At 41.9% G+C, this 26,617-nt stretch overlaps 2 protein-coding genes and 3 pseudogenes across 8 annotated transcripts in view; 4 read left to right on the top strand and 1 right to left on the bottom strand.

Moving 5' to 3' along the window:
- The first annotated feature begins 2,339 nt into the window (after positions 1 to 2,339).
- On the top strand, positions 2,340 to 3,529 carry LOC108118167 (annotated as a pseudogene).
- Positions 3,530 to 7,007: 3,478 nt separating this feature from the next.
- LOC108118166 lies at positions 7,008 to 8,012 on the top strand (annotated as a pseudogene).
- A 2,201-nt stretch (positions 8,013 to 10,213) lies between these two features.
- LOC121529960 lies at positions 10,214 to 11,696 on the top strand (annotated as a pseudogene).
- Positions 11,697 to 14,750: 3,054 nt separating this feature from the next.
- On the top strand, positions 14,751 to 15,304 carry LOC121529959 (calcium release-activated calcium channel protein 1-like). Its single transcript, XM_041818107.1, has one exon. It carries the CDS (start codon positions 14,753 to 14,755, stop codon positions 15,302 to 15,304), a length of 552 nt encoding a protein of 183 aa, XP_041674041.1. The 5' UTR covers positions 14,751 to 14,752.
- Positions 15,305 to 21,693: 6,389 nt separating this feature from the next.
- Positions 21,694 to 26,617, bottom strand: part of LOC108113010 (nipped-B protein) — a 100,762-nt gene continuing 95,838 nt past the window's right edge. For 6 of the 7 annotated variants that reach the window (XM_041818103.1, XM_041818102.1, XM_041818098.1 and 3 more), the window contains 7 exons: positions 24,103 to 24,251; positions 23,767 to 24,054; positions 23,174 to 23,409; positions 22,952 to 23,106; positions 22,237 to 22,891; positions 22,017 to 22,184; positions 21,694 to 21,925 (listed from right to left, as the gene is read on the bottom strand). In XM_041818103.1, coding sequence (XP_041674037.1) covers positions 21,773 to 21,925; positions 22,017 to 22,184; positions 22,237 to 22,891; positions 22,952 to 23,106; positions 23,174 to 23,409; positions 23,767 to 24,054; positions 24,103 to 24,251 — 1,804 coding nt within the window. In that variant the 3' untranslated portion in view covers positions 21,694 to 21,772. Of the gene's footprint in view, positions 21,926 to 22,016; positions 22,185 to 22,236; positions 22,892 to 22,951; positions 23,107 to 23,173; positions 23,410 to 23,766; positions 24,055 to 24,102; positions 24,252 to 26,617 lie in introns of those variants that run through there. The other variant, XM_041818104.1, reaches the window with a different exon arrangement.

Genomic DNA, 26,617 nt, shown 5'->3' with positions numbered 1-26,617 from the left:
AACCGTCGTTCAGGGGGGCCGGTATGTTGAAGAATAGATCGGTCATTTAGCATAATTGTATTATTGTCAAATCGCACCTAGTTAAATGCTCATCATTGTATTGTTGTTCTTATCGTAGCTAGTTAAATGCACATCATTGTTTTGTTTTTCGTCTCAAAGCTTGAAGCTCACACGCATAGACGAAATTGCAGTAAATTTGTATTAGTATTGCAGTATCACGCGTTTTTCTGCATTATCTTTTCTGCAGGTTTTTTCGGCAGTTATGGTATAGTTTTTGACTCGCTCGCAACCGCTTGCAATCTGCCCCGCTTAATATATAGTTTTGGACTCGCTTGCAACCGTATGCAACCTGCCCCGCTTAATATACATAGTTATTGACTCGTTCGCAACCGCATGCAACCTGCCCGCTTAATGTATAGTTTTTGACTCGCTCGCAACCGCGTGCAATCTGCTCCGCTTAATATATAGTTTTTTACTCATTCGCAACCGCTCGCAACCTGCTCCGCTTATGTATAGTTTTTGACTCGCTCGCAACCGCTTGCAACTTGCCCCGCTTAATATATAGTTTTTGACTCGCTTGCAACCGCTTGCAATTTGCCCCGCTTAATATATAGTTTTGTACTCGCTCGCAACCGCTTGCAACCTGCCCCGCTTAATATATATAGTTTTGTTCTCGCTCGCAATCGCTCGCAACCTGCCCCGCTTAACATTTTGTAAACCCGCTTATAATTAAGAAATAAACTCGAATCCTAGAAAAAAGAAATACAGTCCACTTAATTCGCCAACATAACAACTTTTTGGTCCTTCGAGCCGGATATTCTGCGTTTGAATTTGAGTTTATTTGTGAATAATAAAAAAAACTAGCCGCCGTCATGAACTCTGTAATGCATCGGGCAATTCAACAACGTCGTGCCTGCAAGGGGCAAATAACTCGTACCCTTAACGGTGCTTTGGAGTTTTCGCACAGATGTGATAATGTGGAAACATTGCAACTGAAGCTGGATCGTCTGGTAGCCACCTTCAACCACTTTATGGACCTCTCCGATGATTTAGTGGTATATAACCAGGAGGAGGTATATGAAGACCCTGGATTGGATATACCTGAGTAAGAGGACAAGTTTTACAGAGCGCATGCCATCTTTATTAAAGCCATAAACGAGATGGGTGGTCAAGATCATGGACAAGACCAGTCGAACATTTTGCTTTATTTGAGGGACAAAACCAACTTCTGGAACGAATGAATACCTCATCGGGAGCAGCTGATTTAAGGTTTGAGAAAATTCGAATTCCCACATTTTCTGGCAAATACGAGGATTGGAGCCAATTTAGTGATTTGTTCTTAAGCTCAGTAAATAATAACGAAAAGCTTTCCAAGGTAATTAACTAGGACCCGAAATCTAAAAAGCTTGGGCAAACTGCAGTGTGTCGTCCAAGGAAGACGTCACCATACATGATCTATTCGCTTTTCTTTTGGCGCATTGTGATACTTTGGAGTCTTGTCAAAATATACACGTAATGCAACTCCAAATACCAGCCCAGAGTAGAAGCCGCCAGCCGCCAGCCGCTTATCATGCAAGTGGATCAAATCAGTCTTCTCGCGACTGTATATATTGTCAAGGACAGCACAATATATACTCATGTACTGCATTCAAAGCCCTGGATGTCGTAAATCGCCGTACCTTTGCCAGGGATAATAAGCTTTGTTTTAATTGCCTAAGTCGATCTCATCAAGTCAAGAATTGTAATTCTTCGAACACTTGCCGTCAGCGCAACGCTAAGCATCACACGCTAGTCCACCCGGAAGAGTATAGATCGATTCCGTTGGCCTCCGCCCATATGTCTGCGGCTGAGGTTAATATATTTCCTTCGATTGATCCTCATGTTTGTATGAATATTGCTGCTGTCAGCCATCTTACTGAGGAGAGGGCCAACAATCAAGCCCTACTGCCAACTATTCTAGCTAATGTAATTGACACATGTGGCAACAAGACCTCATGTAGGATATTGCTCGATACTGGATCAACAATAACCATGGTAGCTGAGTCGTTTATCCAACTGATTGGAAATCCACGCACGCATGCTCGCATCTCAGTTGTTGGATTAAGTGCTAACCCGGCTGGAGTTAGCCGAGGTCGCGCTAGATTCACTTTGCTTTCAAGGACTGCGACTGCCTCATTGGAGGTATCTGGCCTTATTATGAGTTCTCTGACTTCTTTGATTCCCGCTCAGCAGGTCAAATCCACCGCTCCTGTCTGGACCAAGATTCCCAACTTACCGTTAGCTGACCCGACGTTTGGATCACCGGGAAAAGTCGACGTTATTTTAGGCGCTGATCAACTATGGACTGTGGAACATCTATTCTGGACATCGCCGAGAGTTGGTATTGAATACCCCATTGCACTACATACTAATTTTGGTTGGGTCATTACAGGCAGCTATAATGATTGTGGCGAACCATTTACGAAAGCACAAGTTCACCACGCTTACGAAGATTTGGATTCCCTATCTCGCTCTTTTATGGACATGGAACAGGTGCATTCGCAGCCGAACCGCAAGGGGATTCGGCAGCAACCTTCGGCCTTGGCGAGCGCTCTGCATGCCACTGCCAGATTGGCGGCCAGTGGGGATGCGGCGGCTACAGCCACAGCGGCAACCGGCGACTACGGCGATCATATGCGCCAAAATCCGAACCTAAGTCAAATCCACCAACAGCCCCACCAGTCCCACCAGTCCCACCAGACCACCCAGCTGCCCGCTCACAGAGAGAGCAATTTTCTTGGGTCGTCGCGGTACCTCTATCACAGCTAGTTCAATTCAAATTCGCCGCAAACGAGACGCTTCACTGCGCAGCGAGAGGGCTCGCCAGCATTCGCGGCTTCAACGGCAGCAGCTTCAGCAGTAGCACCAATAGCGCCACTAGGATCACTCGCACCACTATCCTCCATAGCATCGCCCTCATTGGCGGCCCAGCCGCCGCCCTTTCAGTTTCCTACCTACCAACAGAATCAATCCTACCGCTTTCAGCCGCGCGGACATCACTGCACCGCCAGCAGCAGCATGTCGCAGTCCGGCGAGGATCTCCACTCGCCCACGTATCTATCCTGGAGGAAACTTCAGCTGAGTCGGGCCAAGCTCAAGTGTACCACCGGGATTGGTGATAGCCTTCGCCATCTGCACCACCCTCCTGGTGGCGGTGCACATGCTGGCCCTGATGATCAGCACCTGTATCCTGCCAAACATCGAGACGGAGTGTAACCTGCACAGTATTTCCCTGGTCCACGAATCTCCGCACGAGCGTCTGCATTGGTATATTGAAACAGCGTGGGCCTTCTCCACGCTACTGGGACTTAAACTCTTCCTGGTAGAGATAGCCATCTTGTGTTGGGACGAGTCGTACAACTTCATCCTGGGCAGGATCAGAGGATCCGTGTGGTCACCGTTAAAACTGCCAGAGGAATCTACAAGCGCCCCATTAAGAATTTGTGCTTCCTTTGAACTGAACCGTCGTTCAGGGGGGCCGGTATGTTGAAGAATAGATCGGTCATTTAGCATAATTGTATTATTGTCAAATCGCTCCTAGTTAAATGCTCATCATTGTATTGTTGTTCTAATCGTAGCTAGTTAAATGCACATCATTGTTTTGTTTTTCGTCTCAAAGCTTGAAGCTCACACGCATAGACGAAATTGCAGTAAATTTGTATTAGTATTGCAGTATCACGCGTTTTTCTGCATTATCTTTTCTGCAGGTTTTTTCGGCAGTTATGGTATAGTTTTTGACTCGCTCGCAACCGCTTGCAATCTGCCCCGCTTAATATATAGTTTTTGACTCGCTTGCAACCGCTTGCAATTTGCCCCGCTTAATATATAGTTTTGTACTCGCTCGCAACTGCTTGCAACCCGCCCCGCTTAATATATATAGTTTTGTACTCGCTCGCAATCGCTCGCAACCTGCCCCGCTTAACATTTTGTAAACCCGCTTATAATTAAGAAATAAATTCGAATCCTAGAAAAAAGAAATACAGTCCACTTAATTCGCCAACATGACAACTTTTTGGTCCTTCGAGCCGGATATTCTGCGTTTGAATTTGAGTTTATTTGTGAATAATAAAAAAAACTAGCCGCCGTCATGAACTCTGTAATGCATCGGGCAATTCAACAACGTCGTGCCTGCAAGGGGCAAATAACTCGTACCCTTAACGGTGCTTTGGAGTTTTCGCACAGATGTGATAATGTGGAAACATTGCAACTGAAGCTGGATCGTCTTGTAGCCACCTTCAACCACTTTATGGACCTCTCCGATGATTTAGTGGTATATAACCAGGAGGAGGGATATGAAGACCCTGGATTGGATATACCTGAGTACGAGGACAAGTTTTACAGAGCGCATGCCATCCTTATTAAAGCCATATCGTTTATGGGTAGTTATGGGTAGTCAAGATCATGGACAAGACCAGTCGAACATTTTGCTATCAAGTACAGTGGAACGTCTATTTGAGGGACAAAACCAACTTCTGGAACGAATGAATACCTCATCGGGAGCAGCTGATTTAAGGTTTGAGAAAATTCGAATTCCCACATTTTCTGGCAAATACGAGGATTGGAGCCAATTTAGTGATTTGTTCTTAAGCTCAGTAAATAATAACGAAAAGCTTTCCAAGTGCCAAAAGTTTCATTATCTGAAATCTTATTTAGATGGGGAAGCACTTTCCTTAATTAAACATATTGCCGTTACTAATGATAACTACCAAGATGCGTGGGAAAAATTGGAAAATCGTTATAACAAGAAAACGCTAATCGCTCGAACATTTGTTCAGAATTTTCTATCGTTGCCAACCGCTTACAATTTGAATATCGCAGAGTTACGTAATTTAATTAACTAGGACCCGAAATCAAACAAGAGGAAACGCTATAGTCGAGTGCCGCGACCATAAGATACCCGTTACTGTTTTACAAAATTTTAGAATATTATTTTGCTAGTGGAAATTCACAAGGCGCCACCTATTGTCAGAGGAAGTATGTTGAGTATGCTTATAGTGACGTCACTGCCCATGTGAGGCCTTATAACTTAATTTCTTTATAAACAGCGAAAAAATGTTCCGATTTGTAAAATCTTTGGTAAATCGATAGATATTAACAGAAATAAGTTACACAAGGTCAAACGAAGGCATTCATAATAATATTATAGACGCCACAGTTTTCCGCGGTTTGTGGGCGTGGCTGTGTGCAATTTCGTGGCAAGTTGCAGAGGCATCTCCTTAATACGTGTTGCTAAGCAAAATTGTGTAGCTTTTAAAGTTTTTGAGATTTTTGCATTTTTGGTTTTTCGGGTTTTGTGGGCGTTATAGTGGGCGTGGCTTGATCGGAAAAAAACAATTCGCATTGGGAGCATAATAGAAACCTACATGCTTAATCCGAACTTTCTATCTCTTATAGTTACCGAGATATCAGCTTTTCTAGAAAATCCGAAAACCGTCTTTTGAGCCTTGTGGGCGTATGGGTGGGTGTGGCCGGATAGTAGTACCACTATAAGATGCGCTGCCATTTAAAGATTATACTTTTTGAATTTCAACTGCAATAGTTCCTGAGATTTCAACAATTTTAGTTTTTGGCGATTTGTGGGCGTTAGAGTGGGCGTGGCAGGATGCTGTAATAAACTTGCGCTGTCCCGGGACCTCAAGAATCTTCATGCTTAATCTCAACTTTGTATCTGTTATAGTTCCTGAGATCTCAGCGTTCATACGGACGGACGGACGGACGGACGGACGGACGGACGGACGGACAGACGGACATGGCTCAATCGACTTCGCTATTGATCCTGATCAAGAATATATATACTTTATAGGGTCGCAAAAGCTTCCTTCTATCTGTTACATACTTTTCAACGAATCTAGTATACCCTTTTACTCTACGAGTAACGGGTATAAAAAGCTTGGGCAAACTGCAGTGTGTCGTCCAAGGAAGACGTCACCATACATGATCTGTTCGCTTTTCTTTTTGCGCATTGTGATACTTTGGAGTCTTGTCAAAATATACACGTAATTCAACCCCCAATACCAGCCCAGAGTAGAAGCTGCCAGCCGCCAGCCGCTTATCATGCAAGTGGATCAAATCAGTCTTCTCGCGACTGTATATATTGTCAAGGACAGCACAATATATACTCATGTACTGCATTCAAAGCCCTGGATGTCGTAAATCGCCGTACCTTTGGCAGGGATAATAAGCTTTGTTTTAATTGCCTAAGTCGATCTCATCAAGTCAAGAATTGTAATTCTTCACACTCTAGTCCACCCGGAAGAGTATAGATCGATTCCGTTGGCCTCCGCCCATATGTCTGCGGCTGAGGTTAATATATTTCCTTCGATTGATCCTCATGTTGGTATGAATATTGCTGCTGTCAGCCATCATACTGAGGAGAGGGCCAACAATGAAGCCCTACTTCCAACTATTCTAGCTAATGTAATTGACACATGTGGCAACAAGACCTCATGTAGGATATTGCTCGATACTGGATCAACAATAACCATGGTAGCTGAGTCGTTTATCCAACTGATTGGAAATCCACGCACGCATGCTCGCATCTCAGTTGTTGGATTAGGTGCTAACCCGGCTGGAGTTAGCCGAGGTCGCGCTAGCTTCACTTTGCTTTCAAGGACTACGACTGTCTCATTGGAGGTATCTGGCCTTATTATGAGTTCTCTGACTTCTTTGATTCCCGCTCAGCAGGTCAAATCCACCGCTCCTGTCTGGACCAAGATTCCCAACTTACCGTTAGCTGACCCGACGTTTGGATCACCGGGAAAAATCGACGTTATTTTAGGCGCTGATCAACTGTGGAACATCTATTCTGGACATCGCCGAGAGTTGGTATTGAATACCCCATTGCACTACATACTAATTTTGGTTGGGTCATTACAGGCAGCTATAATGATTGTGGCGAACCATTTACGAAAGCACAAGTTCACCACGCTTACGAAGATTTGGATTCCCTATCTCGCTCTTTTATGGACATGGAACAGGTGCATTCGCAGCCGAACCGCAAGGGGATTCGGCAGCAACCTTCGGCCTTGGCGAGCGCTCTGCATGCCACTGCCAGATTGGCGGCCATTGGGGATGCGACGGCTACAGCCACAGCGGCACCGGCGACTACGGCGATCATATGCGCCAAAATCCGAACCTCAGTCAATTCCACCAACAGCCCCACCAGTCCCACCAGTCCCACCAGACCACCCAGCTGCCCGCTCACAGAGAGAGCAATTTTCTTGGGTCGTCGCGGTACCTCTATCACAGCTAGTTCAATTCAAATTCGCCGCAAACGAGACGCTTCACTGCGCAGCGAGAGGGCTCGCCAGCATTCGCGGCTTCAACGGCAGCAGCTTCAGCAGTAGCACCAATAGCGCCACTAGGATCACTCGCACCACTATCCTCCATAGCATCGCCCTCATTGGCGGCCCAGCCGCCGCCCTTTCAGTTTCCTACCTACCAACAGAATCAATCCTACCGCTTTCAGCCGCGCGGACATCACTGCACCGCCAGCAGCAGCATGTCGCAGTCCGGCGAGGATCTCCACTCGCCCACGTATCTATCCTGGAGGAAACTTCAGCTGAGTCGGGCCAAGCTCAAGTGTACCACCGGGATTGGTGATAGCCTTCGCCATCTGCACCACCCTCCTGGTGGCGGTGCACATGCTGGCCCTGATGATCAGCACCTGTATCCTGCCAAACATCGAGACGGAGTGTAACCTGCACAGTATTTCCCTGGTCCATGAATCTCCGCACGAGCGTCTGCATTGGTATATTGAAACAGCGTGGGCCTTCTCCACGCTACTGGGACTTATACTCTTCCTGGTAGAGATAGCCATCTTGTGTTGGGACGAGTCGTACAACTTCATCCTGGGCAGGATCAGAGGATCCGTGTGGTCACCGTTAAAACTGCCAGAGGAATCTACAAGCGCCCCATTACGAATTTGTGCTTCCTTTGAACTGAACCGTCGTTCAGGGGGGCCGGTATGTTGAAGAATAGATCGGTCATTTAGCATAATTGTATTATTGTCAAATCGCTCCTAGTTAAATGCTCATCATTGTATTGTTGTTCTAATCGTAGCTAGTTAAATGCACATCATTGTTTTGTTTTTCGTCTCAAAGCTTGAAGCTCACACGCATAGACGAAATTGCAGTAAATTTGTATTAGTATTGCAGTATCACGCGTTTTTCTGCATTATCTTTTCTGCAGGTTTTTTCGGCAGTTATGGTATAGTTTTTGACTCGCTCGTAACCGCTTGCAATCTGCCCCGCTTAATATATAGTTTTGGACTTGCTTGCAACCGCATGCACCCTGCCCCGCTTAATATACATAGTTATTGACTCGTTCGCAACCGCATGCAACCTGCCCGCTTAATGTATAGTTTTTGACTCGCTCGCAACCGCGTGCAATCTGCTCCGCTTAATATATAGTTTTTTACTCGTTCGCAACCGCTCGCAAACTGCCCCGCTTATGTATAGTTTTTGACTCGCTCGCAACCGCTTGCAACTTGCCCCGCTTAATATATAGTTTTTGACTCGCTTGCAACCGCTTGCAATTTGCCCCGCTTAATATATAGTTTTTGTACTCGCTCGCAACCGCTTGCAACCTGCCCCGCTTAATATATATAGTTTTGTACTCGCTCGCAATCGCTCGCAACCTGCCCCGCTTAACATTTTGTAAACCCGCTTATAATTAGGAAATAAACTCGAATCCTAGAAAAAAGAAATACAGTCCACTTAATTCGCCAACATAATAACTTTTTGGTCCATCGAGACGGATATTCTGCGTTTGAATTCGAGTTTATTTGTGAATAATAAAAAAAACTAGCCGCCGTCATGAACTCTGTAATGAATCGGGCAATACAACAACGTCGTGCCTGCAAGGGGCAAATAACTCGTACCCTTAACGGTGCTTTGGAGTTTTCGCACAGATGTGATAATGTGGAAACATTGCAACTGAAGCTGGATCGTCTTGTAGCCACCTTCAACCACTTTATGGACCTCTCCGATGATTTAGTGGTATATAACCAGGAGGAGGTATATGAAGACCCTGGATTGGATATACCTGAGTAAGAGGACAAGTTTTACAGAGCGCATGCCATCTTTATTAAAGCCATAAACGAGATGGGTGGTCAAGATCATGGACAAGACCAGTCGAACATTTTGCTATCAAGTACAGTGGAACGTCTATTTGAGGGACAAAACCAACTTCTGGAACGAATGAATACCTCATCGGGAGCAGCTGATTTAAGGTTTGAGAAAATTCGAATTCCCACATTTTCTGGCAAATACGAGGATTGGAGCCAATTTAGTGATTTGTTCATAAGCTCAGTAAATAATAACGAAAAGCTTTCCAAGTGCCAAAAGTTTCATTATCTGAAATCTTATTTAGATGGGGAAGCACTTTCCTTAATTAAACATATTGCCGTTACTAATGATAACTACCAAGATGCGTGGGAAAAAGTGGAAAATCGTTATAAATAGAAAACGCTCATCGCTCGAACATTTGTTCAGAATTTTCAATCGTTGCCAACCGCTAACAATTTGAATATCGCAGAGTTACGTAAGGTAATTAACTAGGACCCGAAATCAAACAAGCTTGGGCAAACTGCAGTGTGTCGTCCAAGGAAGACGTCACCATACATGATCTATTCGCTTTTCTTTTTGCGCATTGTGATACTTTGGAGTCTTGTCAAAATATACACGTAATGCAACCCCCAATACCAGCCCAGAGTAGAAGCCGCCTGCCGCTTATCATGCAAGTGGATCAAATCAGTCTTCTCGCGACTGTATATATTGTCAAGGACAGCACAATATATTCTCGTGTACTGCATTCATTTGCATTTGCCAGGGATAATAAGCTTTGTTTTAATTGCCTAAGTCGATCTCATCAAGTCAAGAATTGTAATTCTTCGAACACTTGCCGTCAGCGCAACGCTAAGCATCACACGCTAGTCCACCCGGAAGAGTCTAGATCGATTCCGTTGGCCTCCGCCCATATGTCTGCGGCTGAGGTTAATATATTTCCTTCGATTGATCCTCATGTTTGTATGAATATTGCTGCTGTCAGCCATCTTACTGAGGAGAGTGCCAACAATCAAGCCGTACTGCCAACTATTCTAGCTAATGTAATTGACACATGTGGCAACAAGACCTCATGTAGGATATTGCTCGATACTGGATCAACAATAACCATGGTAGCTGAGTCGTTTATCCAACGGATTGGAAATCCACGCACGCATGCTCGCATCTCAGTTGTTGGATTAGGTGCTAACCCGGCTGGAGTTAGCCGAGGTCGCGCTAGCTTCACTTTGCTTTCAAGGACTACGACTGCCTCATTGGAGGTATCTGGCCTTATTATGAGTTCTCTGACTTCTTTGATTCCCGCTCAGCAGGTCAAATCCACCGCTCCTGTCTGGACCAAGATTCCCAACTTACCGTTAGCTGACCCGACGTTTGGATCACCGGGAAAAATCGACGTTATTTTAGGCGCTGATCAACTGTGGAACATCTATTCTGGACATCGCCGAGAGTTTGGTATTGAATACCCCATTGTACTACATACTAATTTTGGTTGGGTCATTACAGGCAGCTATAATGATTGTGGCGAATCATTTACGAAAGCACAAGTTCACCACGCTTACGAAGATTTGGATTCCCTAGCTCGCTCTTTCATGGACATGGAACAGGTGCATCCGTAGCCGAACCGCAAGGGGATTAGGCAGCAACCTTCGGCCATGGCGAGCGCTCTGCATGCCACTGCCAGATTGGCGGCCAGTGGGGATGCGGCGGCTACAGCCACAGCGGCAACCGGCGACTACGGCGATCATATGCGCCAAAATCCGAACCTAAGTCAAATCCACCAACAGCCCCACCAGTCCCACCAGACCACCCAGCTGCCCGCTCACAGAGCGAGCAATTTTCTTGGGTCGTCGCGGTTCCTTTATCACAGCCAGTTCAATTCAAATTCGCCGCAAACGAGACGCTTCACTGCGGAGCGAGAGGGCTCGCCAGCATTCGCGGCTTCAACGGCAGCAGCTTCAGCAGTAGCACCAATAGCGCCACTAGGATCACTCGCACCACTATCCTCCATAGCATCGCCCTCATTGGCGGCCCAGCCGCCGCCCTTTCAGTTTCCTACCTACCAACAGAATCAATCCTACCGCTTTCAGCCGCGCGGACATCACTGCACCGCCAGCAGCAGCATGTCGCAGTCCGGCGAGGATCTCCACTCGCCCACGTATCTATCCTGGAGGAAACTTCAGCTGAGTCGGGCCAAGCTCAAGTGTACCACCGGGATTGGTGATAGCCTTCGCCATCTGCACCACCCTCCTGGTGGCGGTGCACATGCTGGCCCTGATGATCAGCACCTGTATCCTGCCAAACATCGAGACGGAGTGTTACCTGCACAGTATTTCCCTGGTCCATGAATCTCCGCACGAGCGTCTGCATTGGTATATTGAAACAGCGTGGGCCTTCTCCACGCTACTGGGACTTATACTCTTCCTGGTAGAGATAGCCATCTTGTGTTGGGACGAGTCGTACAACTTCATCCTGGGCAGGATCAGAGGATCCGTGTGGTCACCGTTAAAACTGCCAGAGGAATCTGCAAGCGCCCCATTACGAATTTGTGCTTCCTTTGAACTGAACGGTCGTTCAGGGGGGCCGGTATGTTGAAGAATAGATCGGTCATTTAGCATAATTGTATTATTGTCAAATCGCTCCTAGTTAAATGCTCATCATTGTATTGTTGTTCTAATCGTAGCTAGTTAAATGAACATCATTGTTTTGTTTTTCGTCTCAAAGCTTGAAGCTCACACGCATAGACGAAATTGCAGTAAATTTGTATTAGTATTGCAGTATCACGCGTTTTTCTGCATTATCTTTTCTGCAGGTTTTTTCGGCAGTTATGGTATAGTTTTTGACTCGCTCGCAACCGCTTGCAATCTGCCCCGCTTAATATATAGTTTTGGACTCGCTTGCAACCGCTTGCAACCTGCCCCGCTTAATATACATAGTTATTGACTCGTTCGCAACCGCATGCAACCTGCCCGCTTAATGTATAGTTTTTGACTCGCTTGCAACCGCTTGCAATCTGCCCCGCTTAATATATAGTTTTGTACTCGCTCGCAACCGCTTGCAACCCGCCGCGCTTAATATATATAGTTTTGTACTCGCTCGCAATCGCTCGCAACCTGCCCCGCTTAACATTTTGTAAGCCCGCTTATAATTAAGAAATAAACTCGAATCCTAGAAAAAAGAAATACAGTCCACTTAATTCGCCAACATAACAACTTTTTGGTCCTTCGAGCCGGATATTCTGCGTTTGAATTCCAGTTTATTTGTGAATAATAAAAAAACTGGCCGTCGTCATGAACTCTGTAATGCATCGGGAAATTCAACAACGTCGTGCCTGCAAGGGGCAAATAACTACGAGTTGTTAATGTTGAATGGTTAATGGTGCTTTGGAGTTTTCGTACAGATGTGATAATGTGGAAACATTGCAACTGAAGCTGGATCGTCTTGTAGCCACCTTCAACCACTTTATGGACCTCTCCGATGATTTAGTGGCATATAACCAGGAGGAGGGATATGAAGACCCTGGATTGGATATACCTGAGTACGAGGACAAGTTTTACAGAGCGCATGCCATCTTTATTAAAGCCATAAACGGGATGGGTGGTCAAGATCATGGACAAGACCAGTCGAACATTTTGCTATCAAGTACAGTGGAACGTCTATTTGAGGGACAAAACCAACTTCTGGAACGAATGAATACCTCATCGGGAGCAGCTGATTTAAGGTTTGAGAAAATTCGAATTCCCACATTTTCTGGCAAATACGAGGATTGGAGCCAATTTAGTGATTTGTTCTTAAGCTCAGTAAATAATAACGAAAAGCTTTCCAAGTGACAAAAGTTTCATTATCTGAAATCTTATTTAGATGGGGAAGCACTTTCCTTAATTAAACATATTGCCGTTACTAATGATAACTACCAAGATGCGTGGGAAAAATTGGAAAATCGTTATAACAAGAAAACGCTAATCGCTCGAACATTTGTTCAGAATTTTCTATCGTTGCCAACCGCTAACAATTTGAATATCGCAGAGTTAAGTAAGGTAATTGACTCTGCCGACGAATTTATTCGAGGCCTACACGCGCTGAACTGTGACAGCCGCGATGTCTGGCTAATTTATATTTTGGTATACAAACTAGGACCCGAAATCAAACAAGCTTGGGCAAACTGCAGTGTGTCGTCCAAGGAAGACGTCACCATACATGATCTATTCGCTTTTCTTTTTGCGCATTGTGATACTTTGGAGTCTTGTCAAAATATACACGTAATGCAACCCCCAATACCAGCCCAGAGTAGAAGCCGCCTGCCGCTTATCATGCAAGTGGATCAAATCAGTCTTCTCGCGACTGTATATATTGTCAAGGACAGCACAATATATTCTCGAGTACTGCATTCATTTGCATTTGCCAGGGATAATAAGCTTTGTTTTAATTGCCTAAGTCGATCTCATCAAGTCAAGAATTGTAATTCTTCGAACACTTGCCGTCAGCGCAACGCTAAGCATCACACGCTAGTCCACCCGGAAGCGTCTAGATCGATTCCGTTGGCCTCCGCCCATATATCTGCGGCTGAGGTTAATATATTTCCTTCGATTGATCCTCATGTTTGTATGAATATTGCTGCTGTCAGCCATCTTACTGAGGAGAGTGCCAACAATCAAGCCCTACTGCCAACTATTCTAGCTAATGTAATTGACACATGTGGCAACAAGACCTCATGTAGGATATTGCTCGATACTGGATCAACAATAACCATGGTAGCTGATTCGTTTATCCAACGGATTGGAAATCCACGCACGCATGCTCGCATCTCAGTTGTTGGATTAGTGCTAACCCGGCTGGAGTTAGCCGAGGTCACGCTAGCTTCACTTTGCTTTCAAGGACTACGACTGCCTCATTGGAGGTCTCTGGCCTTATTATGAGTTCTCTGACTTCTTTGATTCCCGCTCAGCAGGTCAAATCCACCGCTCCTGTCTGGACCAAGATTCCCAACTTACCGTTAGCTGACCCGACGTTTGGATCACCGGGAAAAATCGACGTTATTTTAGGCGCTGATCAATTGTGGAACATCGATTCTGGACATCGCCGAGAGTTTGGTATTGAATACCGCATTGTACTACATACTAATTTTGGTTGGGTCATTACAGGCAGCTATAATGATTGTGGCGAACCATTTACGAAAGCACAAGTTCACCACACTTACGAAGATTTGGATTCCCTATCTCGCTCTTTCATGGACATGGAACAGGTGCATTCGCAGCCGAACCGCAAGGGGATTCGGCAGCAACCTTCGGCCGAACCTCAGTCAAATCCACCAACAGCCCCACCAGTCCCACCAGACCACCCAGCTGCTCGCTCACAGAGCGAGCAATTTTCTTGGGTCGTCGCGGTACCTCTATCACAGCCAGTTCAATTCAAATTCGCCGCAAACGAGACGCTTCACTGCGCAGCGAGAGGGCTCGCCAGCATTCGCGGCTTCAACGGCAGCAGCTTCAGCAGTAGCATTAATAGCGCCACTAGGATCACTCGCACCACTATCCTCCATAGCATCGCCCTCATTGGCGGCCCAGCCGCCGCCCTTTCAGTTTCCTACCTACCAACAAAATCAATCCTACCGCTTTCAGCCGCGCGGACATCACTGCACCGCCAGCAGCAGCATGTCGCAGTCCGGCGAGGATCTCCACTCGCCCACGTATCTATCCTGGAGGAAACTTCAGCTGAGTCGGGCCAAGCTCAAGGCTTCTAGTAAGATATCAGCCCTGCTCTCAGGATTTGCCATGGTAGCAATGGTGGAAGTGCAACTGGATTCCGACACAAGTGTACCACCGGGATTGGTGATAGCCTTCGCCATCTGCACCACCCTCCTGGTGGCGGTGCACATGCTGGCCCTGATGATCAGCACCTATAACCTGCCAAACATCAAGACGGAGTGTAACCTGCACAGTATTTCCCTGGTCCATGAATCTCCGCACGAGCGTCTGCATTGGTATATTGAAACAGCGTGGGCCTTCTCCACGCTACTGGGACTTATACTCTTCCTGCTAGAGATAGCCATCTTGTGTTGGGACGAGTCGTACAACTTCATCCTGGGCAGGATCAGAGGATCCGTGTGGTCACCGTTAAAACTGCCAGAGGATTCTACAAGCGCCCCATTACGAATTTGTGCTTCCTTTGAACTGAACCGTCGTTCAGGGGGGGCGGTATGTTGAAGAATAGATCGGTCATTTAGCATAATTGTATTATTGTCAAATCGCTCCTAGTTAAATGCTCATCATTGTATTATTGTTCTAATCGTAGCTAGTTAAATGCACATCATTGTTTTGTTTTTCGTCTCAAAGCTTGAAGCTCACACGCATAGACGAAATTGCAGTAAATTTGTATTAGTATTGCAGTATCACGCGTTTTTCTGCATTATCTTTTCTGCAGGTTTTTTCGGCAGTTATGGTATAGTTTTTGACTCGCTCGCAACCGCTTGCAATCTGCCCCGCTTAATATATAGATTTGGACTCGCTTGCAACCGCTTGCAACCTGCCCTGCTTAATATACATAGTTATTGACTCGTTCGCAACCGCTTGCAACCTGCCCCGCTTAATGTATAGTTTTTGACTCGCTCGCAACCGATTGCAATCTGCTCCGCTTAATATATAGTTTTTGACTCGCTCGCAACCGCTCGCAACCTGCCCCGCTTATGTATAGTTTTTGACTCGCTCGCAACCGCTTGCAACTTGCCCCGCTTAATATATAGTTTTTGACTCGCTCGCAACCGCTTGCAATCTGCCCCGCTTAATATATAGTTTTGTACTCGCTCGCAACCGCTTGCATCCTGCCCCGCTTAATATATATAGTTTTGTACTCGCTCGCAATCGCTCGCAACCTGCCCCGCTTAATTTGCCAACAAAATTAAAATCACTTCCGAAAACAACGCCTGCAAATCACGTCGGGGTCACCATGAAAATGAATAAGATTTTTTATTAAATTTTATTTTGTGAAATGCAGGGTCTATTTTAATTAATAATTCAAAATTGACTTTGCTATAACGAAAAGGCACGGCGCGTGTGTTTGAGAGGGAGTTTCGGTTTGAACTGTTTTATTTGACTTAAATTATCTTATGCTACGAAAAGAAGACATAACGAGAGAGGGAGAGAAGAGAGCGGAGGCCGAAATCGCCTGAGGGAAAAAGCTTAATTGGGCCCCGCTCCCCTCTTTACACTAAAAGACCGGAATGACCAAACACCTGTAAATATCATTATTAATCCTTTTCAGAGCATTCCATTTTAGTTCAGTTACTAAAGGATGGTGCTTTTAAATATAAAGTTGTTTTCTCAAGGCGAGTATTTGAATGTATTTATTTTTTTTATTTCTTACAGGTATTAATATTATTATTAGTATATTCAATTGATCATCAATAAAATTAGATAATTGGACTTGTCGGCATAATTGATCTTTTTTTAACAAAAATGTTGTGTTTGGTATTTGTCGGTATTGCACTAATCCGGACATAAATTTTAGGTAAGCCTTAGACAAATAAATTAAAAACAAATTTAGAAAACAACTGATATGAATTTACATAGTCTATGTATCACCGCCGAAGTAACTTAATGAATGACACTGACCTCAAATTTATGAGAATTTAATGAATTTTGAAATATAAACTTATTTTTTGGAGTAATTTATAATAAATAATTATATTTATTCATTCTGAATTTCAATTTTCTAACTCTAATAGTTCCCGAGATGTCAGATTTTAGTTTTTCTCTATTTGTGGGCGTTAGAGTGGGCATGGCAGGATGCTGAAATAAACTTGCGCTGTCCCGGGACCTCAAGAATCCTCATGGTTAATCTTAACTGTGTATCTGTTACGAGTATAAAAAGGGAATATATATATATATATAAAGAGATATATATATATATATATAAAGATATAATATATATATATTTACTGGATGATGAATAAATTTATATAAAATAGAAAAAGGTTTATGCTGATTTACATTCAAAAATTTAGAGCTTAGTGTTATATTTTTTAGGAAAATACGCCCACAAAACCCGAAAAAACCAAAAATGCAAGTACTCGGGAACTAAAAGAGCTAAATAGTTAGGCTTAGGAATACGTATTTTAGAAATGCAATTGCAACTTCCCACGAGGTCACAGCTCTTCCATTCTCACGCTACTGCCGTTGCAATTCTGCCGTTGACGTTCTGTCCCTGCGCTGTCGCCCTGATGCTCTGATGCCGTTGGTCTCTGAATGACGTTTGGTCTCTGCATTACCGCTGCTGTCCGATTACCGTCAAATAAAACTTAAAAACAAGAGGAAACGCTTTAGTCGTTTGTAGCGACTATAAGATACCCGTTACTGTTTTACACAACTTTAAAATATTCATTGTGCTTATGGAAATTCCCAAAGCGCATCCTATTGTCGGAGAAAGCATGTTGAGTAACAGATAGTGACGATATGAGGCCTTATAACCTAAATTTCTTCATAAATAGCGAAATAAGATTCTGATTAAAAAGTCTTTGGCGAATCGATAGATATTAACAGAAAAAAGTTATACAAGGTCAAACGAAGGCATTCATAATAATATTAGATTGTCAAAAGTTCTTGTTTTATTCGTCGCATCAGGTCATACTATACCTTTTTACGCTAACACGTGTTTGATTGATTATCTTTTCTTTTAAGTCGTTCGTGAGTTATAGCGTCGCAATCATGGAGCAAAATAAAGAGAAAATACAGCATATTTTATAGCCGCCAATAAAATTTGTGCAGTTTATGGACCCGATACAGTTTCCATTTCCACCGCACAACGATGGTATCAACGTTTTCGTTCTGGTGTAGAGGTGGTCGAAGATGCGCCACGCTCCGGAAGGCCTGTCCTCGAAAATTGCAATAAAATCGCTGAATTGGTCGAAAGAGACCGGCATAGTGGCAGCCGTAGCATCGGCCAAGAGCTGGGCATGAGTCATCAAACCGTTATAAACCATTTGAAGAAGCTTGGAGTCACTAAGAAGCTCGATGTATGGGTGCCACACGAATTGACGCAAAAAAACATCTTTAACCGTATCGACACATGCGAATCGTTCCGAAATCGCAACAAAATCGCTCGCAACCTGTCCCGCTTATGTATAGTTTTTGACTCGCTCGCAACCGCTTGCAACTTGCCCCGCTTAATATATAGTTTTTGACTCGCTCGCAACCGCTTGCAATCTGCCCCGCTTAATATATAGTTTTGTACTCGCTCGCAACCGCTTGCATCCTGCCCCGCTTAATATATATAGTTTTGTACTCGCTCGCAATCGCTCGCAACCTGCCCCGCTTAATTTGCCAACAAAATTAAAATCACTTCCGAAAACAACGCCTGCAAATCACGTCGGGGTCACCATGAAAATGAATAAGATTTTTTATTAAATTTTATTTTGTGAAATGCAGGGTCTATTTTAATTAATAATTCAAAATTGACTTTGCTATAACGAAAAGGCACGGCGCGTGTGTTTGAGAGGGAGTTTCGGTTTGAACTGTTTTATTTGACTTAAATGATCTTATGCTACGAACAGAAGACATAACGAGAGAGGGAGAGAGGAGAGCGGAGGCCGAATTCGCCTGAGCGAAAAAGCTTTATTGGGCCCCGCTCCCCTCTTTACACTAAAAGACCGGAATGACCAAACACCTGTAAATATCATTATTAATCCTTTTCAGAGCATTCCATTTTAGTTCAGTTACTAAAGAATCTTTTTTTAACAAAAATGTTGTGTTTGGTATTTGTCGGTATTGCACTAATCCGGACATAAATTTTAGGTAAGCCTTAGACAAATAAATTAAAAACAAATTTAGAAAACAACTGATATGAATTTACATAGTCTATGTATCACCGCCGAAGTAACTTATTGAATGACACTGACCTCAAATTTATGAGAATTTAATGAATTTTGAAATATAAACTTATTTTTTGGAGTAATTTATAAAATAGAAAAAGGTTTATGCTGATTTACATTCAAAAATTTAGAGCTTAGTGTTATATTTTTTAGGATCCAGTAAATATATATATATTATATCTTTATATATATATATATATATATCTTTTATATATATATATATATTCCCTTTTTATACCCGTTACTCGTAAAGTAAAAGTGTATACTAGATTCGTTGAAAAGTATGTAACAGATAGAAGGAAGCGTTTCCGACCCTATAAAGTATATATATCAGGATCAATAGCGAAGTGGATTGAGCCATGTCCATCTGTCCGTCCGTCCGTATGAACGCTGAGATCTCAGGAACTATAACAGACACAAAGTTAAGATTAACCATGAGGATTCTTGAGGTCCCGGGACAGCGCAAGTTTATTTCAGCATCCTGCCATGCCCACTCTAACGCCCACAAATCAAGAAAAACTAAAATCTGAAATCTCGGGAACTATTAGAGTTAGAAAATTGAAATTCAGTATGAATAAACTTTGGATGCCAGCTCATCTTTTAGTGGTACTATTATACGGATACACCCACACATACGTCCACCAATGAAAAAACGGTTTTCGCATTTTCAAGAAAACGTGATATCTTGGTAACTAGAAAGTTTGGATTGAGCATGTAGGTTCTTATGAATTGTTTTTGTTTTCCATCTAGCCACGCCCACCCTAACGCCCACAAAACCCGAAAAACCAAAAATACAAGTACTCGGAAACTAAAAGAGCTAGATAGGCTTAGGAATACGTATTTTAGAAATGCAATTGCAACTTCCCACGAGGTCACAGCTCTTCCATTCTCACGCTACTGCCGTTGCAATTCTGCCGTTGACGTCCTGTCCCTGCGCTGTCGCCCTGATGCTCTGATGCCGTTGGTCTCTGAATGACGTTTGGTCTCTGCCTTACCGCTGCTGTCCGATTACCGTCAAATACAAGAGGAAACGCTTTAGTCGTTTGTAGCGACTATAAGATACCCGTTACTGTTTTACACAATTTTAAAATATTCACTGTGCTTGTGGAAATTCCCAAAGCGCATCCTATTGTTGGAGAAAGCATGTTGAGTAACAGATAGTGACGATATGAGGCCTTATAACCTAAATTTCTTCATAAATAGCGAAATAAGATTCTGATTAAAATATCTTTGGCGAATCGATAGATATTAACAGAAAAAAGTTATACAAGGTCAAACGAAGGCATTCATAATAATATTAGGTTGTCAAAAGTTCTTGTTTTATTCGTCGCATCAGGTCATACTATACCTTTTTACGCGCTAACACTTGTTTGATTGATTATCTTTTCTTTTAAGTCGTTCGTGAGTTATAGCGTCGCAATCATGGAGCAAAATAAAGAGAAAATATGGCATATTTTACAGTACTACTACGATAAAGGCAAATATGCATCTCAAGCCGCCAATAAAATTTGTGCAGTTTATGGACCCGATACAGTTTCCATTTCCACCGCACAACGATGGTATCAACGTTTTCGTTCTGGTGTAGAGGTGGTCGAAGATGCGCCACGCTCCGGAAGGCCTGTCCTCGAAAATTGCGATAAAATCGCTGAATTGGTCGAAAGAGACCGGCATAGTGGCAGCCGTAGCATCGGCCAAGAGCTGGGCATGAGTCATCAAACCGTTATAAACCATTTGAAGAAGCTTGGAGTCACTAAGAAGCTCGATGTATGGGTGCCACACGAATTGACGCAAAAAAACATCTTTAACCGTATCGACACATGCGAATCGTTCCGAAATCGCAACAAAATCGACCCGTTTTTGAAGAGTATGGTGACTGGCGATGAAAAGTGGGTCACTTACGATAACGTAAGGCGCAAACGGTCGTGGTCGAAAGCGGTGAAGAGGCCCAGACGGTTCTTCTGTGTGTTTGGTGGGATTGGCAGGGAATAATCCACCATCAGCTGCTCCCCTATGGCTAAACGCTCAATTCGGACCTGTACTCCCAACAACTGGGCCGCTTGAAGACAGCACTCATGCAGAAGAGGCCATATTTGATAAACAGAGGCCGAATTGTCTTCCACCAGGACAACGCCAGGCCACACACATCTTTAGTGACGCGCCAGAAGCCGGGAGCTCGGATGGGAGGTTCTTTGCATCCACCGTATAGTCAGGATCTCGCACCATGTAATGTGTGGGTGTGGCCGGATAGCCACTATGCGCTGCCATCTAAAGAATATATATTCTAAATTTCAACTTTCTAGCAATAATAGTTCGTGAGATTTCAGCGATTTTAGTTTTTTTAGATTTGTGGGCGTTAGAGTGGGCGTGGCAGGATGCTGTAATAAATTTGCGCTGTTGTACCTCAACAGTCTTCATGGTTAATCTCAACTTTGTATCTCTTATAGTTCCTAAGATCTCAGCCTTCATACGAACAGGCGGACAGTCGGACAGAGGGACGGACATGGCTCAATTAACTTCGCTTTGATTCTGATCAATAATATTTATACTTTATATAGTCGGAAACTCTTCCTTCTACCTGTTACATACTTATCAACGAATCTAATATACCCTTTTACTCTACGAGTAACGGGTATAAAAATCGCTTGAAGCCCTCACCCGGACTCTGGCCGATTGTAACTGCGTCATTAGTCAAAAAGAAACAGTTAAAAATTTTTTAATTAAAATTATTTTTGTTATTTATTGTACATTTTTTGTTTTATCTTAAACTATTAGCCAAAAACAAAACTTTTTTACAGAAAAAATTTTTTGCTCACACAAAGTCCGCATCACTGTTTTCATCATCCGAGGACTGAATTTTTCTTCGTCTCTTTTTACTTCGCAATTGATTCGGTTTGCGAACACCAGATTTTGAAGACAATATAGACACTTTTACATTATGAGATATTGGTACATCCAGCGCATTCTAAGCCACAAATAAATAAATAAACAAAATATGTAGTGGTAAGCCTCTGAACATTGCCGTTAATAAAAATAATCAAGTTTAAATTACATACAGTTGAGGTAAAAGAGTTTCCACCAATTGCGATATGGTCACCTTTTGTTGAATTTGCGTATCCAAAGCTATCAGAAGTCATCGAGTTATTTAATATAGACTTGTCGTGAGACTCATCAGCATCCGAGTCTGCATCTTCTGGATCCAATTTTAACATAAGTTTCTTAAACTAAAAAAAAAATTAGATTATTATTTTGAAAAGATCATTTTTCGATACCTACATCGAGGTACTTAACAACAAGGTCCAATTTCTCCTCGTTGGTAAATAAAAAATGGATGTCCGTGCTCAACATCTTTTGTGACAACTGTTTTTTAATAACGTCAATAGTTGTTTTAGGATTAAAGTCTGTTACGCTTTTACGTGTAACAGCTTTTTCATATAATTTTTGTTCGGATGGCGAATATCTTGAAATTTTACTATCAGTAATTCCGTACATGTTCTTTAAATGATCTTTTAATATTAAAAGGAGCATACATGCTTGAGCAGATGTTATACATTTTATTATTCCTGTCATATTTTCAGGCAGTCGATTAAACAAAACTTGGGGATCTTCAACGTCATCATCATCTTCTAATACATCTCCTTCTTTATCACTCGGTTTTAAATGTTCCTTAAACGTAGCAAGCAAATGAGTTCCAGCCATTGAGATAAATAAATCAATTTGATGTATCAGATATAGAGGCTCATCTTGAACCACATATGGAAAGTAAGCCAGATTGTCGGCAATATACAACATTTGTTGTAATGATGTTTTCTGGTCATCAAACTGTTTTGTAACTGTTTGTACCAAGGCACGTCTTTGTGGCTTAGTAGTGCGAAGAAGGGAATAAAGAAAGTCATTTAAAGCGGTTGTTACATTATCTGGTCCACGGTTCCTTAAATTGAAGTTTTTTAGTTATTTACAAAATAAATAAAATTGATGTACAGAAACTTACGAGTAACCTCTAATTATTTCAAGTTTTCCTTTGGTCATCTGCAAGACTTTTTGCAACTTAAAGCACAACTGAAGACCAAATTGCACTTTCATATTAACAAATCCAGAATACGTCTTATCAATATCTTTTAACAATGCATCCGCTCTATGTGCGGACTATTATAATATAATATTAAATTTGTTAGGAGATTTAAATCAAAAAGAATATCTTTATAATACTAACCTCTATCTTAGGATCAGTACTTAGACATATTAAATACGGAACCATTCTAACGGGGTGAACCAATCCTTGACGAAGCACAATCTGTATTACTTTAACAGCCCACAAACGTACTGTGTGATCCCGATTAAGAAAGCACTCAAGAATCTCTTCCAGATAAAGCTGAATTATTCGACTTGCCATTCCAGAGGAAACGTCGTTCATTTCCTTAAGATCTTCGTGTTTCGATTGTTTTTCCCCTTTAAAATATATAAATTATTTTGTATTTTTAGCATTAAACATTAATAAAAATGTCTTATATTACTATAGGTCGATTAAATCAGAGTACAGGAAGTAATCGAAATCAAGACCCGCTACTGTTATCCAAATTGAAAACATTTATCCTGGTAGAAATTGAAGCCGTCACTAAGGTCATCCCTTTTATGATTCCCAAAAAAAATTGTATTTTAATATGATAGACAAATTTGTTAAAAAATTGTGAAATATTTGTGAACTTGAAAAGTTTACAAAATTTGGTTTGCGCAGACGGAAAGTCGGACGGACATATGGATGAGGCGTATATAAATTTGAAACAAATGTGAAAGGTATATACTAACATTCTTTCTCTTTATTGTGCATAAACATTTCAGATTCTGTTAAATAAATCCAAATGTTACGCATGCAGATTATTTTGAACCCGGCATCGTTCGCCGTGGAGCTTAGTATGTCACAATATAAAATTTTAAGTTCCGATCTAGTAAGGTAGTCATCGTTTAATACACAGAAAGATCCAAGCGAGATAAGAGCTTGCTTTCTTATTTCATGATTATCACAACTGCAGAAGAACATCAGACAATTGAAGACATCATCGCATATTGAAATAGGCAGACCACCAAATGTCTCACCTAAAAGTATAAAGATGGAATTATCATAATTTATTAAAAGTTACATACCTAAAGCAATAGGAGACTTAAAATCAAAGTATCGCATTAGTATTCCAATCGTAAACAAACTTCGCCGAAAGCTGGGAGTGTAAATTGTATCTACACTTAAGTTTCCTTGCAGTACTTGATTTCGAGAAACATCCAGAACTCGATAAAACCTAAAAATAAAAATAATAACTTTTTATGATATATTCATAAAATATTGACGAGTTTACATATAAATGTGCTAATATAAAAAAATATAAAAAATTAAATAAAAATAGTATAAGAGTGACCGATATAAGGGCAGAAAAGTTCGGATATACTGAAAGCTAATAAACATTATAGGCAAAGGCAGAACAAGCTCAGTTGTTTTATACACGTTTCCATATACCCAAAATTATTATTCCAATACTAATAGAGTAACGGAAAAAAAAATCGAAATTCTTGAAAGGGACCGATTCAAATTATCCATGTATGTCAGCTGTCTGCCTGTCCATATAAATGGTAAGACCGTGGACCACAAAAACTTGTTTAAAAGAGATTAAGGTCTATGTTTTTGTTTGCCCTTAAATAATATTGACTTGAACACGGTCTAAATTTTTGAGACCAAAAGTTATTATTTTAAATTGGATAACAAGGTAATTGGTATGTTATGGTTGCGGCAATCGGGTTTAATTTAATTAATTATCATCATTTATGTATTTATTAAAAAATATGTAAAATGTATATTCTTAATCAGGATAAATAGCCGAGTCGATTTACCTATTTCCGTATATCCATAAGCATAATAATTACTGAGGTGCTATGCAACGCGACTTTGTTTCAGAGTGCTTTCACTAACTTTAATTAATGTCAAAAAAATACGCAAAACTAAACTTTTCAAGAAGGTAGAACTAGCAAGGCAGATTCTTGAGATGCCAGCGCATAATTGCCCCCACCATAAACATTTTTCAAAATATGCCAAAACAATATAAGGATAAGTTAGTTTTCTAGATAAAGTAATTATTTCTTAGTTACATAAAAAACAAGAAGAAACTCTATAGTCAAGTGCCGCGACTATAAGATACCCGTTACTGTTTTACACAATTTTAAAATATTCATTGTGCTAGTGGAAGTTCCCAAAGCGCCACCTATTGACTTGCACTGCGTAGGGACCTCAAGAATCTTCATGGTGAGATCTCAGCGCTCATACGGACAGACGGACATGGCTCATTCGTCTTCGCTATTCATCCTGATCAAGAATAGGGTCAGAAACGCTTCCTTCTACCCTTTACATACCTTTCCACGAATCTAGTATATACTTTTACTCTACGAGTAACGGGTATAAAAACTACACGCTTAATCCGAACTTTATTCACTTATAGTTACCGAGATATCAGCTTTTATTGAAAATGCGAAATCTGTCTTTTGAACTTGGTGGGCGTAAGAGTGGGTGTAGCCGGATAATACAACCATAAGATGCGCGGGCATTATACATACTGAGTTTCAACTTCCTATTTCTTATAGTTCCTGAGATCTCAGCGTTCATACGGACAGACAAACGGGCAAGGCTCAATCGTCTTCGCTTTTGATACTGATCAAGAATAAGCCAAATAAGCAGGGTTTAACTCAAGTGGACCTGTGAGTCCTGCCGCGAAATGAAAATTAAAGGGGGAGCAATTATGGTGTGTTAAAAAACTTACAGAAAGTTATTAGCCGTAAAAGATAAATTTAGCAGTAAGAAGATACTTAATAAATCGCCGAAGCGTAAAAAACAGGTTAGAGGGATGCCCAAGGTCCATTTCACACAAATTCCCATTTGTAGTTTCTGCTCCAAAACAGAGAGAAATAGAGGACAGAGAAATATAAATCATTTGCCTATTTCAATACCTGTGACCAAATAGTAGACGGTTCCTTATCGCTGGCATATCAAAAATTTAGGAGACTTAATTCTAAGCTTTATATTGACTTCTCTGCGTTTAAGATAATATTTTATCATATTCTGAGACTTGGCTTAAACCAGAGATATCCCACTCTAAAGTTTTTCCAAGCACTTTTAATACTTATAGAACAGATCGGACTTCTGTATTACATCTGAGAGGATTTATCTTAATTTTAATAAAAAAAAATTGAATTTTTAAGGGTAAGTCTGCTTGCAATGTTTTTATTTCTGTTACTTGTTCTTACATTTTTCATGGATCGGATCGGTCAGTGACCGTAAGTGTAACTTTACTGAACTAAATTTATTGATTTCTGAGTACAAGTGGACATATTTATACAATAGCATGCATATTGAAACAGCATTGGAAATGTTTTATGGTGATTTACACTAATTACGAATGTGTTAACAAGAAAAAAGACAACTTTTTAGTAATGTCTTTGACTCTGTGAAATAAAGCCTTGTTCTGCTTAAATTAGATAAGCCAGGGCCTTTGAACGACTTTCTTTTCGTTTTGGTTTTCTGTTAGGCGCATTACGATCGTGAATCGATTATTTACGAGTGACGCTCGCGCAGAGACTCAATAAAATACTAATTGACTGAAAAGTTACCGTCTTTTGAATA

Source organism: Drosophila eugracilis, unplaced genomic scaffold (genome assembly GCF_018153835.1).
Source record: "Drosophila eugracilis isolate 14026-0451.02 unplaced genomic scaffold, ASM1815383v1 contig_2149, whole genome shotgun sequence".
Taxonomy (NCBI): Eukaryota; Metazoa; Arthropoda; class Insecta; order Diptera; family Drosophilidae; genus Drosophila; species Drosophila eugracilis.
This window is presented reverse-complemented; position numbering and strand designations above follow the sequence as displayed.

What these genes read in the sequence shown, in the direction of transcription:
- LOC121529959 (XM_041818107.1), top strand. Translation starts at nt 14,753, where the DNA reads ATGTCGCAGTCCGGCGAGGATCTCCACTCGCCCACGTATCTATCCTGG.